The sequence below is a fragment of the Canis lupus genome, chromosome X (assembly GCF_003254725.2).
Source record: "Canis lupus dingo isolate Sandy chromosome X, ASM325472v2, whole genome shotgun sequence".
Classification (NCBI taxonomy): domain Eukaryota; kingdom Metazoa; phylum Chordata; class Mammalia; order Carnivora; family Canidae; genus Canis; species Canis lupus.
This window is the reverse complement of record NC_064281.1, coordinates 4,300,256-4,321,793: the sequence shown is the minus strand read 5'-3', so window position 1 is coordinate 4,321,793 and position 21,538 is coordinate 4,300,256. Positions and strand designations below refer to the sequence as shown.

Sequence of the window (21,538 nt, the reverse complement as noted above, 5' to 3'; positions counted from 1 at the left end):
CAAGTATCCGAAAGTAACATCTACACGTTATACAAAATGAGGCCAAACATGGGGCAGAAAACACACGTGGTCAACTGAAATCTCATCCGTGTCCATGTGTTTAAAGCTCTAACACATGTCGTAGGTAAGCACACACTTCACAAATGACAAGCAGCACGTGATGCAAAGGCTCAGAGGTGGAACTGACACACATCTGGATGCCGGGTTCTCCCCAAAAGAACCACTTAATTCCTAATTTTTGTTTGCTCTGACACAAAGCAACGAAACACTCTTCCAAGCTGCACTGTTGTGTTGAGAAGGAGACGAGGTGCCAGAGGGAAGCCAATTAGCATCCCTTGGCCCTTAAGGTGTGTCCATCCCTCCCCCTGCTTCATGTAATTATTACTATTCATAGGTCTTATGAGAAACTTCTACTAAAAGCCAGTGATCTCTTTCCCCACCTCATGTGATTCAGTTTGTACCGATTGTTGCTAAGAGGAAGCTGAGAAGCACTATATGTCATCGTCTCCTCATGATTATCAAGAGAAAGTGCAGCATTGATGCCAATACGCTGTTACACAAGGACCTACTCTCCTTCTTCAATCACGGGGCCCTTACGAGACATCTGACATGAACGTGGGGTTAGGCAGGGGGGCTGAGAAACAGAAGGTCCTCCTCCGTCCCTAAGTCTGGTTCCCACTGTGCTTCTGCCATCACCAGCGCCCGTGGCCCCTGAGAGGTTCTGTGGTCACCCAAGCTGACGGTGGCTCGAGTAGCGGGGCCCACTGCAATGCAGCTGGTACCAAACACAGGAGAGCTGCGGCCACGGGCAGAGCCAAGTGAGGATGCGGGAGACGCAGCACAGTCGGCTCGGTAGGAAAGGGTCACCCCGAGGATCTTTCTAGTGGTCCCTCTGGGTTTACCCTGTTCAATGAGATCGAATCCCACCCGCCTTCCTGACGCCAGTCGGTCTGTATCCACGTAAAGTCCCAGGCGGACACGAGCACCGTGAAGGGCTCTGACACCCGTCGGCGTTCTGTGCGTTCACGTCACCCATGGCTGGGGCCTGCGAGGGGGGCCCCGGTGTTCACACAGCAACCGCGTCACCGCACCTGAGCGTCGTGTTCCCGTAGCACCCAGGGTCTCCGATGCCGAGGTCGTCGGCCATCAGCAGGACAAAGTTGGGCCTGGGGGCCGCGTGGCCCTGGGCCTCGCACAGCAACAACAGGAGCAGCAGACGGAGCTGCATCTTCCTGCAGAGGGAAGCACACAGAGGGCAGTGAGGGGCGCCCGGGGCGCTGCAGCAGCCCCTTTGCTGGGACCTTCTTCCACCCCGTATGCCCCGGCAACGCGAGCTCCGCATCCACGCACACACATCGCCCGGCCGAGAACTTTACCCTCTTGTCTCTCAAACAAGCATGTCTTTCTCCAAGGACGGCAATGACCTATCAGAGCGGGAGGCGCCGCTGCAGGCCACGGGCCGAGAGCCGGGGCGCGGGTCACCGAGGGCGCCACCTCTGCAGGTGCACCTCGCCCCTTGGCTCTGTGCACGGCCGGCGCCCGCAGGAGGCCCGGGAGGCCGAGGAGGCACCAGCTGCGCGACTTCTGCCCCGCACCCGCAGGCACAGTGTGAAGGGTGACAGGGCGGTGCTGCCACTTACAGGGGCCTTTGCAGCCTCGCACCTATGGGTGCCACTCGGCGGGTGCTGCAGACAGCAGGCCCCGAGCGGTGTCCTGGCCCGGGTTCAGCTGCTTCCTGTCTGCCACTGGGGTGGGTACACGTGCGTGTGTGTGCGTGTGCAGGGCACCCCCCTCCCTGCTCCCCGGGAGCCCCCGCGCCCCCACTCCCCTGGCCCGCCGCATGTGCCCATGACCTGGGTGACCCACACCTCCCCGTGCTCGCCCACCTGCGCTCTCGACCCTGTGGCATCCTCCCGCCCAAGAGCCAGCGCTGTCCCCCCCACCCCCCGCAGGACGATCAGGCTGGGCTGGGCTCTGCCCACAGCCGCTCGCTCACCCCTAACGTGCCCTGCCTGCCCTCGTGGCGGCTGCTCCCCTCTGCCTGTGGAGACAGGGCACGTGTGCGCAGTCACGGCTCGGCACCAGCCACGGAGCCTGGGGTGCGAGGCACGACCTGCCGCGCCGCACCATGGCCGTGACCCCGTCTCCGCCTTGGGCCTCGGCCACACAGTGGGCGTGACGAGCAGCCACCAGTCGTGGCCCAGGGGGGAGCCGGGAGGACACCAGGCCCCCGGCCGAGGCCAGCTCGCTCACAGGGAACCTGCAGCAAAATGCAGGAAGCTGAACTTGCAGCTGGAACGAACACTGGCTCGGGGAGATGTTGGTCCCAGGGTACAGGCTTCCGGTTAGACGACGGTTAAACGACGAACACGTCTGGGGACCTGCAGGATGGCACGGTCACCGCAGCTAACGACACTGTACGGAACTCATGCTCTGGGCTTCACCGCTAGATCCTGAGCACTGTCTCCATTCACCAAAAAATGGGCAATGATATGTGAGTTGATGACGCTAATGAGCTGCACTGTGACAGTCACTGCACAACGTATACCATGAAATCATCACGTGGCCACCTGAGATACAGACGATTGTATTTGTCAGTTATACCTCAATGAAGCTGGGGGGTAGGTGGGGAGAAACATCGCCCTGCCTCCCCTCAAGGGAACGAAAAGGCAAAAGCCTCCGAAATGATAAAGTGCTAGACACACAACCCTTGTTAGGAGGACTTTAGTCCATCTACCTACACCTTTACAACCACAAGCAATCCACTGGCGGTTCCCGCAAATCCATGCCAATTCTACACACTTATCCAGGCAAAACCCGGATCATAGACATCGTGAGAGCCTGGGGATGGTTTCACGGTTGAACGAGCCACAGCACGCCCCCGCATGCCCCCGGCTGGCCAAACGTGGGAATCCACAAGCACGGCGCCCACTCCAGCAAGCACTGGAGGGGCAAACGTGGCTTCTGCAGGTGTCGTGAGGTGAGGTGGAGAAACCCGGGACCGTGAATTCAGCCTCCCTGTTGGCTTGGCACTTTCTCTTGTAAAATGGGGACAATCACACTAACAATATGTTGTAGGTATCATGGAGGAGATAAATTATACATTTAGCACTATGAATGCATAAGGGACTCGTCACTAGGGGCCAGGAGTTGTTGTTGGTGTCATCATGACTTTGTGTAGACCTTAATAAGGACAGCAACAGAGTTTCAAGCAAAATGTGGCAGCTGACTACAGGCTGGCCCCAGTGACACCCCTTTGGTATTCCCATCTTGTATCATCCCCTCTCGTTGGGCGCTGCTGAGCCTCCCAACCTGGTTCTCACGAACAGAATGTGGAAAATGTGTGGCAGGTGACGTCTGTGGTTAGGCTGCAAACACAAAAAGTCTGGCCAGCAGACTCGTCCTCCTGCTGGATTTTAATGAAGTGAGATTCTATGCCGGAGAGAACCCGTCTCCCCCTGTGACGGGGAACTGAGCGAGACTTGCAGGCAACAGGCAGCAAGGACACGAGCTCCTCATGCTGACGGCCTACAAGAAACAGAATCCTGCTGAGCTTGGGAGTGGAGCCTTCAGATGAGACCACCGCCCTGGCCGGCACCTTGATTGCAACGCACCAGCTACATTGTGCCAGATTCCTGACCCACTGACACTCTGAGATAACAAATGCATGTTGCTTTGAGCTGCCAAGTTTTGCACTCGCCTGTTACACAGAAGCAAAAAACTAAAACAAAGTCCAAGAGCTTCCGATAGGAAGTTCAGTTGCATTAATAAGGGCCTGCAAAGACTTTCCATGGCAAGGGCTCAGAGGTCATGCTCAACTTATTTTAAGAACATGCTTCATTAGCAGTGAGGTGTCAGAATTTATGTAAGCCGTTTAAAGACACATTGCTCAGCTCAGCAAACGATGCGAAAAATGAATTTTTGTTTTACGATCGAAAATTGAAAACACCAGGAATGGAAAATGTACTTATGGTAGGCCAGAGGGATATGGTTCACTTAGAGATTAAATGAAGCAAAATCTAGGCTCCATGTGACTCTTAGTAAAGTTTCACCCCAAATCTAGCTATTCTGAGAATTACTTTGCCTACCCTGCTTTTAACATACACAAAAACCATAATTTGTTTTTTTTTAAATGAACTTTGTCTCATTGTTCACTTTTATTCTCAATGTACAGAAGGAAAATATATAAAGCCACAATGCAGAGAAGCACTCAGATGGTAGCTTTCCCTCCTTGTTCTTTTTCCTGTGCTTCTGCAAATGGCTGAAGGCACAGCATTCCTATGTGCGAGTGCCACTGTTTCTGTGTTTTCTTTGTTTTTCCATGCAACACTCTCACTACGAGTTGGAGAAAAGGGCTCAGAGGTGAGAAGCACAAGCCAGCCCACAGGGGACAGGACGGGCAGGCAGTGAAGAATTTAATCCGGGGGTGATGTGCATCCTCCATCGTTCCACTGCTCCATGGCGGATGCATGTGGCAGAGGCCGGAGGGAATGTGCGTACAGTGGCTGTGACGCCACAGAGATGCTGGTACCCACACTAGGTGGGGGCAGGCGGGAGAGAACAGGATTGATCTGAGATGCAATTAATACAACCAGGTAATTAACTGGATGTGACGACTCAGACAGAGAGTGGTCAATGAGATTTCAACCTTGCTCTCCACTGAACTTTGCAGAGAACAATGAAGACGCAAAATGTCCAGGGCTCAGATTATATCTGCTGCATGCCGGGATGTGGCTGCCATAAGGATCCTTTGTACATGTGTTGTACATGTGTCCTCCTTTAGAAAAATCCATACCAATTTTCCATGCATCTTGCTGAGAGGTTTAGTTCAGGTGCAGACCTTTTTTTTTTTTTAAATTAAAATTAAACCCAATAGGATCAAAGCCCTTTAATAATTATTAATATCTACAGAGTATGAATTTCTGAATCTCAGAATGGGTTTGGTTGGCTCAATGTGACATTATGTCATTAATGGCACCTCCAAAATGTGCCCGCGGTACCTATTGTTAGGCATCAGGTGAGGAAGTTAAAAATGTTAGAAAATGTCAGTTTGCTAATAGCCATTTAAAATTTCACTGCATATAAATTATTATTGTCTGAAATAACCAGACCTTGTTTTTCCTCCACACTCAGGGGCGTTTATAAAGATGTTTTAAACTATTAAAACACAGTTAGTTGATAAAAGTACTTAACAAATAAATGAAAGTGCTCTACTCTAACATATGAGCATGGCACATTAACTTCTGAAAAACTGTATAATTTCCCTCCTTAAAAATTAAATTATTTTTCTGAACAATCTTAATTTGGCAAAAAAGCAAGAGAACACTTTCATGAGGAAGTAGCTCTTCCTAAAACACAATTACGAAGGAGAGAGACAAAAGAACATTTTCGTAACTGGAGGTGTAATTACATTAAATTAGCTCATTAAAGAAAAATTAACACTGCGCTTACATAACAGAAACTTTACCATGGCAACAAAAACGTTCCTAATCTATTTGCTCAATGGGGGAAAAAGGCACATTGAAAGTAGAGAAAACCCTACATTACCAACCATAAATTTTTAGAAGACATGTGGTCTTATTCAAACTATATATAAGAAATTTCTTGACCCACAAATTTGGTTAACAAAGTGTCACCTAAATAGATGTCCTGTTCTTAAACCATAGAAATTGACATGAAGACCGCAAAAACCTATCTGAATTATCGGTTCAAAACAGGCGTTTCTATAGATTTAAATACCTGTTTACATTGTTTGTGATTTTTCTAGCGTGACATTGTGTGCCAAGCATACGTTAATAAAAAAAAATAAATTGCTTGCAATTTTTCTAAAATAAATATTCATGTTTTACTTATTTAGCAAATCCCAATTTTTTATTGTCTATGCCACCGTAGACGGTGCTCGGGTCTTTGCATTTCTCAATACACTCAAGTATGCAGAGCACCATTAAGTTAATCACATTAATTTAATAGTATTAATCAAGAAAGCAATTTGAAAAATTAAGTCTTACTGAGCCCCTTTCTTTACAATTGAAATCTTTAGAAAGTTTGGGGAAACATTCAGTTTGGAAAGTTGGAAGACCCCCGTGGTGCTCATGGACTCCCGTGTCTCCTTTGCCGGTACGGCCTACGCTCCGGAAGCCGAAGAGGAGGGTAGCACGCGATGAGTCCAAGCATGACGCTCCCCAAATTGCCGCTGACATTCCTTACCTGCCAACACGCGACTGAGCGGCTGGATGCTTGCACACGTCTGTCTACAGCTGTACAACACACGGGCTCCTACCATGACCAAGCTCCTGTAAGATTTATGTTCCCGTAAATACGGAGGAGACTAAGACTCCCTGGGACTGACTCTGTATTTTCTTTCAAGTTGATAAGACAGGGGTAGCCTCTGAAAGCATCGGCACAAAGCAAACTATCCCATGAAAACTGTAAAAAAAAAGCAAACCAGAGTCTGAGGAGCTTTCAACATTCCAGCACATTTGAGCTGCTGAAAGGCATTGCCCCCGTTGCTCAGGTAAAAGCCTGGCTGCCTCACCCTGTGTTAGGTTCCCTGGCTAACACCTGACATTGGGAAATGCTAAGAGGCAGGTAGATGCTCTGTGGCACTGACGGGACTCACTCTGTCATATTAGACCCCCCACTCCCCAAGCCCCATCTAGGAGGTGGGGAATTTCTCAGGCAAAGGTAGCAGTGGTCCTGTAGTCTGCTCCAGACCCAACAAGGCCAGCCAGTGATGGGGCGCCCCTCCCCTGGAGTTCAGAGGACTACAAGCACAAACTCAACCCCAGCGGGAAAAGCAACGCCAAGACCACAAGGTTTCAGAATGAGACACGGTGGCCTCGGCAGGAGCGAATGGCCAAAGCAATAGGAACAACGCACACGCTTCACTTTGTAACAGATCCTTAGCCTCCAGGTACTCGTGTTATAGAGACCACCATCCACTTCCAACCGCCCACCAGTGTGGCAGGCTCTGCGATGACTCCCAGTTTACAGATGGGGACAGTCAGCCTGACAGGTGACATTACCAGCTCAAAGGATGTGGCAACAGATTGATAGGAACAGGATCGACAGACCAGTACTGCTGGACCCCAAATCCATTCAAAGAGAAACGTGATGAGAAGGGCCCGGCCATAAGGTTCCACCCAGGGGCCAGTTGTAGATGGAAGGAGAATTCTATTCTACTTTATACATGGCTGGGCTGTTTGAATATTTTGAGTCATTATGCTTTTTTTTTTTTTTTTTTTTTAAGATTTGATTTATTTACTTGAGAGAGAAAGAAGAAGAGTAAAGAGAGAGCTCAGAGGGAGAAAGAGAAGCAGACTCCCCAGTGAGCAGGGAGCCAGACGCAGGGGCTCCATCCCAGGACCCTGGGATCATGACCTGAGCCGAAAGCAAACGCGTCACCCACTGAGCCAGCCAGGTGCCCCTGATTGTGCAATTTTTATTCTTTTTTTTTTTTTTAAATTATGTGATTTTTTTTTTTTTTTAAAACACAAAATCTAGAGAAAAGTTAACCAGCATTAATTGCACTCGTGGATTCCTGACCCTGGTCGTGGAATTCACCTTCACAGCTATTTGCAGGATACAAATCTGTGAACATGTACGCATTTGGAAACGACTGTATCATGTACATGCTATCAACATGTATGTTGCTATCTGGACCCCCGCGTATAGGACATTTCATTAATGTACAACACAAATGGACATTTTTATGCATCATATGATTTCTCATTAAATTCTTAAATAACTTTGGGGTTAAATTCCTTTATTTTTTTTTAATTTTTATTTATTTATGATAGTCACAGAGAGAGAGAGAGGCAGAGACATAGGCAGAGGGAGAAGCAGGCTCCATGCACCGGGAGCCTGATGTGGGACTCGATCCCGGGTCTCCAGGATCGTGCCCTGGGCCAAAGGCAGGCGCTAAACTGCTGTGCCACCCAGGGATCCCCTGGGGTTAAATTCCTAAACGCATTTTTGGCATATCATATACGTGTATGTGCACAGCACATGTGCTGTATCCTCTATATACACATATATGTATATAGACGTACATGGTCTGTGTATAAATATACACTATACACACACTCACACAATGACAAAAAAGCGTGACAAAATATATACCTGTCTCTGGTGATAGATCCTACATATCACATTACATGAGTACATTGAAATGTCTGCAGTATCAATGTCTTATAAAAGTCTCCATTCCAATGTTATCTCAAGCGCTACAAGAGAAATTTTCATTGCTCCTGACTCATTATTTTCACTCTCGATGGCTGAATCTTTTGTATCTGGATGTTTACATCAGATGGCTGGCTTTTAAGACAAAAGAGAATTATGAGCTCGCCCACGCTGCGCGTAGTAACTCGTAATTATCATAAGCAAATATTTTACTTATGGTATCACGGTCCCCAGAAAACATTTAACGCCACGGAGCTTTGATACAGTGTCATTTCGTGAAAAGTGTGTTTTGTAATGAGTGGATTGCCCTTAAGATAAGAGGTTATCTTAATGGTGAATTGCGTTCCTCTCCAAATTAAAGAACACAGCGCGTTGTGAGACGGAGCTGCGCCATCAAGAACATGTAGCATTCACAAAGGCAAATAACCCACGAGGAACGTCGCTGTTAGCACGGAGTTTCCTACACTTCGGAAGAGTAGTCTAAGAACAGCTGTTCTTCAGGGGCCTCGGAGCTCCGTAATTAAGACGTGCCGACCAGACACCAGGCTGCCTGCAAGGAAGCGTGATGACGCTTGTCACGACGGCGCACGCCACCGCCAGGCTAGTGCGTTTCCACCTGGAAGACCTCTGGGTGACTTTACAAATGGGATGCTCCCCTTTGCCATTTCACTTGTAACTGCTCCAGCGAAATGCCGGAGGTCCATGATGTGGAAACCTTGCGCCTCGGCCGGGGCGGTGATGTCAACGATGCTCAGGGTAAGGCAACTGTAGGGGACGCAGAAATCTGCTGCTCGGCCTTCTGATACTTCTCCGTGAGCTCCACACCTAAATGCTCTGCCATCATCCACTCGTGATCATGGCTCACCTGTTCATTTATGTAAAATGTACTAAATTTTAGGAACCAAAGGGGTCCTCAAAACTGCGGGCAAGATGAACATCCTACAACTTCGTCCCTGGCTTGTAGGGGTCACCACGGCTGGAGAGTTCTTGGTACCAAAGAGCAGTGAACAGAAGTGTCATTAGGACAGACTACGGTGGCAGGTGAGGGGGGCCACATTTAGGGGACCCGTTTATTGGCAATGGTGAATCACAGCAGGATTTTGTAATAAAAACATTAACTGAAACGGTCTTGGTCTCAATGATGCGTCCCCTTCTTGCACCGGAAAGAAATCAGATGTTGAAATCCTCATACACGCACACACACACACACACACACATCCTAGGTGATGTTATCAGGAGGCAGGGCTTTGGGGAGAGGAAGCGATCTGCATCCTTATCAAGGAGGCTCCAGAGAGCTATGTGCCCTTGCCCCCACGGGATGAGGGGATGTTGGTTGTCGGACTTGCTGACCCAGGACAGAAGCTCTGGGTGCATCCCAGTCTAACCTGCTGGCATGGTCTGGGGTTCGGCACCCAAGCAGATGATAAAATGTAACTCTGGCCAAGGAGGTCATCGCTGTCCACGGAGCTTTCTCAGAGACCCCATGGGAAGAGAGAGAGAGCCTGGACCCACACAGACTGGGGACACCGGCGTGCTCCTGGATCCCCTGGCCAGGAAGCCTCCGACTCCTCCCACTTTGCTTTTCCAACCTCCATCATTTCTAATGTTCGGCATGAGCCATGACTCAAGATCACAAGCCAAAACGTGATCGTAGCTAGTAGGGATCGGGGCCGGGCATGACCGCCTGAACCACAGAAGAAGACACAAGCTCCCAGTGCTCATGGCATGCCGCTTTGCCTTCTCCAAAACCTCCGCGTCTCAAGGTGGCTGACTCATACATGGGATAAAGTCCGGGGAGCATCGTTTGTGAGCACAGCGCACACATAAATGTTAGCAGTACACGAAGCGAGGGCCAGCCTTCCCGTCTTGTGAATCCTACAGACAGCATGTGGCTTTGGGGACCAGCTCACACACCCTTCTACTCCAGTGCCCCAAGAGTTCCTTGTTCACACCTGTTCCACCAGCTGCTGACTCTTGGGCTCTGAGTGTGAACCTGGTTTCCCAGAGTAGACCCTCAGGCCTCAGTACGCATCACCACAAATCTCTTTTGTGTCTTTTTGCCATCAGATCCTAGATACGTTGAAAGGGGACACCCCAGGGTGCAAATGTTGGCAGCCCATCTCTGTCCACTCAAGGAGCATGGAGACAGCTGAAAATGCTTATGGAAAAAAAAATAAGTGAAAAATATGAAAAAGGCAATCCACTTGTAGAGCTGGTTAAAATGCAGAAGTCGGGGCAGCTGGGTGGCTCAAGCAGTTAAGCATCCAACTCTTCATTTCGGCTCAGGTCATGACCTTGGGGTCACGGGTCGTCTGGCTTCTCTCATTGAGCACAAAGTTTTCAAAGGTTTCCGCATTAGCACTCTGCTCCTTCACACGGCGGGATACCGTTCCTTTGTAGGGTGGCATCAGGTCTGGCTCAGCCGTTCATCTGCTGAGGGACGTCTGTGTTGCTTCTACTTTGGGCGTAGTTTTCTGACTAGTGTTGCCATGAACATTCACGTACAGGGTTTTGTTTGGACGGCCGTTTACAGATCTTTGTGTTGTTTTCCTAGGAGTGCAATGGCTCTGTCACTTGGGGATTCTGTGTTTCGCTTAGTGGCGAACTGCCAGGTGGTCTTCCCCACCAGCTAGACCGTATGAGGCTCTCCATTAAAGTCGTAGTGGTGTCATTCTTTCCTTTTTTAAGGGTTTTATTTATTTGACAGAGAGACAGAGAGAGAGAGAGAGAGGGAACAAGCGGGGAGGGGGGGCAGAAGCAGACTTCCATAGATCAGGCAGCCCAATGTGGGGCCCAATCTCAGATTCTGAGATCATGACGTGAGCCGAAGGCAGATGCTTCATCAACTGAGCCACCCGGGTGCCCCAAAGTCAAAACGGTTGTAAAAACCCATCAGACAGTGAAAGCCACATACGCTAGAATCCAGAATGGGACGGCCCTTCCTACACAGGAGACCCTCGGTTGCTTGATGGTTAGACACAGCCTCTAAAACATCCGTAATAATGAGTAAGTACGCTAAAGGATTCATAAAAGAATTCAACCACGTCCACCGTCTTCCACCAAAAGCTCCCACCATGGTAGCGTTTGGATAAACAAGATCTATAGACTCCGTCAAGCCTTTCACAAGATTCAATGGATGCCATTCAAAATCGCCTTCAGCTCAAACGTCGGTCTTGACATAAATACATAAATAAATCCAATCTTTGGAATACAAAGTTCAGACACACACCGTGACGCAGAAGGGACGGCAAGCGTGCAGCAACTGTGAGCTGCAAGTCCTCCATTCAGGGCAGCGTCCTCTGCTCCCAGACGAGCAACACCGTGAAAGCCTTCGTACCCCTGGACACCTAAAGATGATAACTGTCTTTGGGTTCAACGCCATTTTGTACGAGATTCAAGACACCACGTGCAGCCCGGGGCACATGTCCCCCGTCTAGCAAATGTGTTGTCTCTGCTCAGACCCACCAGGTGAGGTCCACACTGAAGACCGTCTTCTCTACAGTAACATGCCCTTGGCCACGGTCTTCCCGTGTTGAGTGTGCTTATGCTGCAAGCTTATTTCCACTCTCTGGTGGAGGGGGATGACACAGGAAGCCAAGAAGATCCAAGCTCGAACACCAACATGATTCTGCTTGACAACAGGATACAAGTCTACGTAATTAATTAGCAAATACTACCACTTCCTTACTCCGTAGTGGTGCCCATGCAAACACAAGCAAAGGACGCCCAATGCGGTCCTACAGCACGCCGACCTCATTAGGTAAATGTCCACAGACATACATTTACTCATCAGAGGGCCATGCTGCCTAACCGTGTCCTGTCATAAACAACCACATCTGGCCTGTAAGGAGAACAAGGTGGAGGTGGGAAGCCAGACCCGAGCTACCCGGCTAACTCCAGGTGTCTCGGCCACAAGATCGCAGAATCAGTGTTTCTGCAGATGCTCTGTGTGCACCGAGGAAGCTACGTGGTGTTTGTCTGGTACCGTCCTGAGCCGGCTGGGAACGGGCCAGCTCTGTGCTCCTGGGACGTGATGCAACCAGACCTCTTCAGCCTCGGTAACACCAGCAGTGGCATGAAAAGTGACGCTAGCCAGGAATCTGGACATTGCACGTTACGGGACCCCTGGGCGAAGAGCTATTGCAAAAGAGTGCTGGCTTGTAGAAGAGGCACGGCAGATGCGGAAGGTTCCCAGGACGTGCAGCACGAGTCCCTCCCGTAATCACTGGTACCAGTGGTCTGTATGGCCGGGCCACGAGAACATGCATCCCACACGTAGAGGACAGCGTGCGCCTGGGAAGAGAAGAAAGTCTCAAGTCTCAGAAGGAGACTTGTTAGCGAAGCCTAACAAGACACAAACACTCGCAGGACCAAATCCACGGATGAGACACAATGAGCTGAACGCGTCTCCTCAACGGCAGGAGGATGCCGATACCGGGCAGCTGTGATCTCACTGTGTGCGAGTCACAGGAAGAAGATTGTAGCCCATGAAAACATAAGGGTCCGCGAGGGAAGCGACGAAGGGACTCGGTCCCTAAGGCTAAAATCAACGCCCCTTTAGGGCACATCACATGAGGCGATGCATCTGAGACCAAGAAGAGGAGTCCCAGCCAAGTCTGCACGCGTCGCGCCATAGTCGAAATACCATTTTCAGTCCGCATCTCTGCTATCGAAGAAGCAGACACAGGCTTATCGAGATGAGGGCAAATGACAGGCTCACGGGCACAGAAACGGTTCTGCAGGATGCTTCCACTGCTCAGCAATCGGTAACATCGCACCCGGCGCACAGGAGGCAGTAGAAGCGCCTTTACGCTTGCTTGAGGACCCGTCTGCAAACGACGGAAAGGCTTTAGCTGCTGTCTCAGAGGCCAGAGCCAGGACTGGGCCCAAAACCAGGAGCGCAGTCTTTAGAGCAGCCGCCAGAGCACGAAATGACCAGCCTGTCACATGGCATCCTTCCCCGGCCACGACCGGGCAGAGACTGAGACGCCCCATCTGGCGGGGAGACTGTGCAAAGGCTGACATGGTGGAGGAGTAGGGGATTTGAACAGCGTGACCGCCGTAATCCTCCCCGACCCCGTTGGTCCTGTCGGTCCATACCCCGGCTCATCGTCTCAGCTAGACGGCAGCGGAAACGGAACACACAAGTCTACCCGTTGAGAAAGAAACCCAAGCAAAGGAGCATTCTCGTTGTTCTCTGTGAGGCATCCATCTGCACGATGCTCCTTGCTCTGCCCAGAGACCGTGCCTGAGATCTCCTGATGCAGTGAACTCAATAGGAAGATGATAATTAAGAAATAATTTGGCAACATAATTTAATTACGGGTCATTTAAATGTTTGGAAACAGCCATAAAAGCGATTTGCATCTCACTAATTAGCCCCATTTATAACCCCTTCTAAACCTTCCCTGGCTAAGCATCACAGAAAATCATTATAATCAATGGAAATCACCAAGCAACAACGGATTTTAAACACCAGTGTGGACAATACGTGTTGAGAGAACACGCAATAGGGATCCCTGGGTGGCACAGAGGTTTGGCGCCTGCCTTTGGCCCAGGGCGCCATCCTGGAGACCCGGGATCGAGTCCCACGTCGGGCTCCCAGTGCATGGAGCCTGCTTCTCCCTCTGCCTATGTCTCTGCTCCTCTCTGTCTCTCTCTCTGTGTGTGACTATCATAAAAAAAAAAAAAAAAAGAACACGCAATAAAAGCACGTCGCCGCCGAGTGCACCCCAGTGTCCCCCAGCGGGGTGGGCTTCGAGGGAAAGCCACAAGTGTGCCCGCCGGCCACCCATGCTGCTGGGGACGGGGCTGCTGGCCCTTCCCTACTGCTTCCTGCACGGCCGGAGGTTCCCCTACATGCCCAGGATGTTCCCCGGGGGAGCCCTGGCCTTGGGAACAGGCTGTGCCCGGCCCAGCCTGGGCGTCCCGCTTGAACACGGCATCCTGTGCAGCTTGGCTCGGCACGCAGGCATGCCCCGGTACGCCTTCTCCCGCCGTACCCCTGGCACATTTCCTCCCTCAGAACTCAACCACGGCGGAGAGAACAAAGGGCAGCTCGGGTCCAGCCCTGCCACCGAGGACGTTCAGGTTCGTGCGATCCCTGTGATCCGGGAAGACACAGCTGCGTAAGAAATAGCCCCGCTCTCTGTTTTGCAGTGACCTCAAGGAATGTCCCCTCCCTGAATGACTCAGATAAGACTTCCAGGTGCCCCCAAGACAACCCTGCACAAGGCCAGTCATCACGGACCCTCCAAATCCCTTTCTTTGCCTCCAATGAGTCACAGAAGGGCTCGCCTCCACTCATCCATCAGAAGGAAACGCTCGTCAAGACTTTGGTTCGGCCTCCGTCCTGCCCCAGGGTCCTGCACTTGGGCGCACTCTCAGCCTGAGTCATCAGGTCGCCCCTCCCCAGGGAGCCTGGCCCCAGGGGACACCATTCTTGGATCTACGGTCCCCTCTCACCCTGCTTCCCACACCCGGTTCCCCGGCTTTGTTTACTTCTCCTTATAAAACAAAAATCCATTTTGCCTAAGCTTTGAAATTATGCCGAGCCCATGGGTAGAGTGTTTTTCCTCTTGAAATAATGCCTTTGCATGAAAGTCCCTCTTCCCTAGGTGTGCAGTGATTCGGCTGCTTGTCCCACCATGCACACCAGGTTGTCCTGGGTGGAGCAGTCTTGGACTGGCCAGCCCGCAGCCCTTTCCGACTTTGCCTCTCACGTCAAGTCAAGCTTCCTGTCTCGCGACAGATCGTGAAGAAGGCGCCAGAGTCTCAGCCGCCCCGCGGACCATCCTCGCTCTTCAGTATCTCCAGAAAGCCAGCTCTCCCCTCCTGTTCTGATGTCATGGCCTTCCTCGGCCCTACACGCCAGAGCAGAGGCACCTGCTGCTGGAGCTCCCTTGGGGCTTCCCCAGGGACAGGCACGCAACGGGTGAAGGCGACAAGCTGGCAGTGAGGGCCCACCACGGTGGCACTGTCGTCTCCCACTGCTGCACCCCTGCCCCAGAGAACGTGAGCTGCCGGGGCTCTCCATGCCCGCCGGCAGTCCACGCGGCGACACGGGGACCTCAGGCCTGGGGAGCCTGCCTGCACAACACCTGTTTCCCTCTTCACCACTACCCACTGACAGGTGAGCTGCCTTCACTCCACGAGCCAGGAGAACCCACGAGAGACGATCCGAGAATGACTGTACGGCCCGCATCTCCAGTACAGCATGCAGACGTCACGTCCTTTGTAGGCCGACGTTTTGACAACAGTCACCCGGAGATTGTAAGGCTGCAGGACTTCATGGAGGATTTGGGGGGGGGGGCGCTGCTTCTCGGGAAAGATGAAGACAGTGACCATCTAGATAAGTCTTCCCGAGGCTCTGATGTTGCATCGCACGCAATCCGTCAGAAGCGATGTGACTTGAAAAAGCGAACGTGCTCAGGTGCAAAGGATGTCAATAGCATTTATCGTGCACCTGCTGTACCAGGCACAGCCCTGCAGCTGCAGTTCAAGGACGGTGATATAGCCAAAGAGGAGCTGAGAGCGGGGCCAGTAACCTGCGGTGGCGCCCACGCCACCGTGCAAGTGCATTACACACACGACCCCGGTCCAAGTGCTGTGCTGCTTGTCCTCATCATCGACACCTCCTTTCCCTCTCTTTTCTAAAAAAAGATTTTATTGATTTATTTCAGAGAGATTGACAGAATGAGTGGGAGGAAGGACAGAGGGAGAAGCAGACTCCCCAGTGAGCAGGGAGCCCAATATGGGGCTCAATCCCAGGACCCCAAGATCATGACTTGAGCAGAAGGGAGATGCTTAACCCACAGAGCCACCCAGCCGCGGCCCTTTCACTCTCAAAAACGCCCCGTGTGCAAACAAGTGACAAGGTCATCCCACATCTAATTCTCACCATGGACACCCCGGTCATCATCCGCCTTCTCGCAGATTAAAGAGCTAGGAGGGGGTCACACCGCTAATCAATTCAGAAGCCATGACTGCAAGACAAGGCTGGTCCAGGGTGAGGGTTTGCATTCAGACACAATAAACGACTCATTCCTCCCAGGCCCCTGGACTGCAGATACTAAGATCAGAGAATGTCTCGTTTGGATGGCAGACTGACCAGGGAAGAGCCTGGGGGGACTTTCCATGGTCTTGTGGACCTGTCTCCAGACACGCCCACCTGTGATAGAAAACATCCGCACAACCTGCTCTCTGTGGCGGCAGGTCTGGCATGAGTGCCCTCAGCGGTGACTGCAAAGGAGAATTTGCACTAAAGTCACAGACACAACCCCAGGCTGCAGGAAACAACCCTCCCAAATTCCAATGTGAGGCTGCCTACGAGATATTCCTATATACTTACACATTTATACATATTTTTATATGGGTTCCTCAGGGATGCAGAATGTTGAAAGAACATTTTTGATAAAAAATAAAATTACTCCCGTAGGAAACTCAACCCATGGATACAGAAAATAAGGTGTTTTACTCTCACCATTTCCCGGGAAGGGGTTCAGAACAGGCCTTCCCAAAATGGGCCACTTTGGCGCGTGCATTATTATTTTGAGCTGAAGACAATGAACGCCCAAGAGACTCAGGAAGAGCTTTTTACCTCCCCCTTAATTGCCAGGGAGAATTTTGACAGAGCGGCTGGTCCAGGAAGATAGCAATCATCAGAGACAACTACAGAGTCTGGGCTGGCTGGTGGGGAGGCTGGGGGCGTGCGGCAGGACCGTTGATTCACATCCCCGTCGGTGACCCTTACCAAACACCTGCTCATCCCATCCACCTGTGAATTCCTTTCCTCCCCCTCCAAACCCAGACCCTGACCCCCCTTTCTGTTTAGCTCAGGATGGCATATAAGCTTCACCTGCCTGATGGTCTTGGGGCCCCTCACGTCTTTGTACAAATGAGATTAAATGTTTCTGTTCCTCGGTCTCACACCGATTTCATTAATAGACCAGCCAGAAGAACGTAGCCGGTTAAGAAGGGAAAGTGCTTCTGCTACCCCCACCCCATAGGAAATGCACAAAAATAAGTGTCTGTTTGGAACTAAAATCTAAAACATAATAAAGTTTTTAAAAAAGAAAAAAAAAACCCACCAAGTGTCCACTCAAAGATATGGAATATCCTAGAATTCAGGTCCCAAACCCTGGTGATCCTGTGGGAATAGAACGTGAGCCCAGAATGTTGGCTCGGCCACCTTAACCCGCCGGCTGGCCCTGACGAGTGCCTCCTCCGATTTATCCTAGATATGGAAGTCTCTGTCGTGGGATGTCCCTTGAACTCGAAAAGACCAATATGGAAGACACGTGATGGGACACGCAAGCTGGAGTTGAGTCTGGCTCCCCAGGGCTGACAAGATAAGTCTACCAGGACCACCCTATTCCACAGCCTGAGTGCCCACCTCTGAAGCCAAGACCCCAACACATCCTGTGTCCTGTGGTCAGTTCTGGGTTTCAGTGATGGGACACCCCATCAGTGATGGGATCCTATCTGCACACGTAACCCAGACAGACTGGACGCCCAGCAGTGACTTTCCCAAACTCAGGTCTGCATGCGGCTCTCTCAAAGCTCATCCACAGTATCTTCTGTGATGTAGGATTACAGGCAAGTCCTTTACGCAGGGAGGTCTACAAGAGCCCACGTAGTCTTCCAAGAAAAGCAGGTAACACTCTTTAGAGCAGATACGCCGCGATGGGTTGGGCAAAGCAAAAATCCCAATGGGACACATAATAAAGCACATAGCTGGCCCGCGAGCATGGCTACGTATGGTTCCTTTCCTGAAGTCAGAGATGGATAGAATTTTCACACGCAGAAAAGAAATGGGAGCAAACTTGTGTGTTGATTTAGACTGTAGCATTCCCCACAGCAAGGAGGTGTGTGGATATTTAAGTAGCAAGCACTACATTTGATGCTGATTACAATTATATCGTGCACATTCAGTAAAGCAGACCCCTTGTCAGCAAGACAAGCATTTAGCGCAAGTCCCGATCACGGGCATCCAAAGGTTACAACAGTGGCTTACGTATGTGTATGTAAATCAGCAGGTATTCTGGTGAGCTCAGAGGGATTATGTTCAGGATCATTGGGAGAATTCTCTCTTTAAAACAACCCACTCGAAGGCACAAAGCCCAATGGAAGCAGGACACAAAATCCCCCCTACGAATAGCACACTCCCAGTGAGATCATCTGACAGACTGTCCAGTCCGTCTGTGTTAGGTGTGCAGATAGGATCCCATCACTGAAACCCAAAACTGACCACAGGACATGGGATGTCCCATCACTGAAACCCAGAACTGACCACAGGACATGGGATGTCCCATTACTGAAACCCAGAACTGACCACAGGACACGGGATGTGGTTGGGGTCTATGTCTCCGTCTTGAGACATAATGCTCTTCTAAATACGTATCACCCCATGCCCCCCTCTCAATTGAACCCTTCCAGCTGTGATGTGAGTACACCTTTATCACACTTCTCTTGCAGTACTGAACGGTTCTGATGGGCGTGAGGATGGGCAGACAGACAGGAACCTAAGTATTTGCTAGATGGATCTGCATGGGGGAGGCCCCAAGAAGGGGCAGGGCAGGGGGAAAGGACATTGCAGATGTTTGGATTCAATGCCAGCCTTGCTTTTAGACTCAGAGACATACCTTCTACCCATTTGGGGGCAGGGAAGTACCACTCCAGCCCTGAGACTTAAAAAAAAAAAAAAGGCCAGCCAGTGTGAACGGTGCCCAAGAGCAGTCCAGCCTTCTCCCTGCACCGCACCAGCAGACACTTGCCGCAAACGAGGGGTGGCTCAGGCAGCTGGAGCATGCCACACAATGGATATAAGGACGAGTGCCTGGAAAGAGAAGGACAGCTGTTTGCATGGAAGACAACCTTCTGTAGAGGGTTGAGGTCCATGTGACAGGAGCCAGAAAAATATGGGTGTGACAGATAGAACTCCGAGACAGCCAGCAATATTCCCGCACCCTATGCGTGTTCTGTTCAATTCCCTCTGCTTGAGGAGAAAACAGGACCTGGGAATATGACCGATGCCTTTCCTGTAACGAGATGACCCATCTGTTGACTTTCAATTCATTCAAAGGGGTATTATCTTGGGTGAGTGGGTCTGATCCAATCAGATGATGCCTTGAAAGGTCCTGAGCTCTTTTGGAAGCCAGGTGAGCTCCAGGCAGCCTTGAAGAAGCACTAAGGAGCTCTGACACGAACTGCCTGTGGAGGCCGTGCGCCCAGGAATCAAGGGTCACCTCTAGGAGCTGAAAGCGGGCCAGGACCTGCAGCCAGCAAGGAAACAGGGAGCTCAGACCCAGAGTGCAAGGTGTTGAATCCTGCCAACACCCTCTGACTCTAGACAAGGGTCCTGAGCATCAGATGAGAAGGGAATCTCCCTGACACCTTGATGTCAGCTGGGTGACACCCTGAGCAGATAATCAATCTATGCCTGGCCTGGACTCAGGACCCACAGAGACAGGGAGATAATACAGGGCTGTTGCTTGAAGCTACTGTTTATTATGAAACAAGAGAAAGAAATACAATGGGTAGCAGTGTTAGAGCAAATGTGCTCGCATCAACACCTAGCAAGATCTCGGGCTAAGGGTATTTGGGTTACAAATGCATATACATGTCCCACTGAATGAAAAAAAATAAAAAAAAACCCTGTAGCCTTTATCTTTGCATCCGATTCTTTTTCTCTATTCTATCTTGAAATATACAGATATTCCTCAACTTGTGGTGGTGTGATGCCCTAATAAACACACTGTAAGTGAAAAAAAATGTCAAAAAGCCAAAAATGCACCAAATACACCTACCTTCTAGAGCATCCCAGATGAGCCGAGTCTCCCCTTACATTTGCTTACACACTTCCATTAGCCTACAGTTGGGTAAAATCACCTCACACAGGCGTTTTTTATGATAACATGTTGACTATCTCATGTCATCTCATGACTACTGGAAGTGACAAACACATGGCTGTCGGGGAACAGAATGGTGGTCACTGTGTCGGTTCTGGGTCCCCCGTGACAGGATGATTGACTGGGAGCAGCCGCTGCCCAGTGTCACGAGACAGGACAGGACAGCATGTCTCCAGTCTGGAAAAAGATCCAAATTCCCGATCCCAAGTACAGTTTCCACTGACTGCAGGCTGCTTTTGCACCATCGTAAAAATCACATGTGGGAAGCTCCTAAGTTGAACCGTCGTAAGCAGGGGACCATCTGTACTGAGCTGCAATGCTCTGCTATGCGCTCTTCCAGGCTTAGCACAGCCCGGGGCATCTGACCAAGACCCAGGATGCATGGTCTGCGCGGACCGAGCTCAGACCAGAAAGAACAAAGGGAAACTGTGGTGGGCAGGAGAACCAATCCCCGAAGATGTCCATGTGCTAATGCTCAGACCTGTGACTATGTTACTTTAGGAAACAAATGACTTTGCAGGTGTGTTTAATTTAAAGGCCTTGTGATAGGGAGAGAATTCTGACTTAACCAGGCGGGCCCAATGTCATCACACAGGGTCTAATAAAAGTCCAATGGGGGAAAATAAAGTCCAATGGGGAGATACGGGAAGATGCTCATTCCACTGGCCCTGAAGACAAAAGAAGGGGTCAGGATCCAGGAAATGCAAGTGCCTCCGGATGCTGTAAATGGCAAAGAAGCAGATTCTCCCCTAGAGCCTCCCAGAGGCACTGGCCATGAGGACATCCTGACTCCAGCTTGCTGATGCTTGCTTTGCACTTCTGACCTCCAGAACCCACCCTTTGATAATAAGTTTATATTGTGTGAAGTCACCAGGTTTGCAGCAATTTGCTGTTGTGGCCTTAGAAAGTTAATGCAGAAGCTAAGGGAAGAAATAGAAGGAAAGAGGGAATTGGGACACATGGGTGGCTCAGCGGTTCAGCGTCTGCCTTTGGCCCAGGGCGTGATCCTGGAGCCCCGGGATTCAGTCCCGCACTGGACTGTCTGCATGGAGCCTGCTTCTCCCTCTGCCTATGTCTCGGCCTCTCTCTGTGTGTCTCATAAATAAATAAATAGAATCTTTAAAAAAAAGGGGGTGGGATTGTAGGGAGGACATGAGAACATAAAGAAAGGAAGACAGGGAGGGGAAGGAGGGCAGGAGGTGGAAATAGCAATTATTTTTATTATTCAGGAATATCCAGGTCTGGAAGCACAGAAAATACGTCCATCGGAAACAAGAGTCCTTTACCACTGAAAGGCTGAGCAAAGTGCACAAGACTCCTCTCTGCACTGCTGTTTTGTATCTCTCTCTGAATCTATAATTGTTTTAAAATAAAAACTTACAAGATGGAAGGGACACAACGGAACAAATAGCATGTTGTCGTTTCTATATATTACCCCTAAGAAATTC

At 50.5% G+C, this 21,538-nt stretch overlaps 1 protein-coding gene across 3 annotated transcripts in view; it reads right to left on the bottom strand.

Moving 5' to 3' along the window:
• Positions 1 to 21,538, bottom strand: part of STS (steroid sulfatase) — a 152,433-nt gene that overhangs the window by 95,183 nt on the left and 35,712 nt on the right. For all 3 annotated transcript variants that reach the window (XM_025435990.3, XM_049107484.1, XM_035711891.2), the window contains exon 2: positions 1,092 to 1,232. In XM_025435990.3, coding sequence (XP_025291775.1) covers positions 1,092 to 1,228 — 137 coding nt within the window. In that variant the 5' untranslated portion in view covers positions 1,229 to 1,232. The remainder of the gene's footprint in view (positions 1 to 1,091; positions 1,233 to 21,538) is intronic.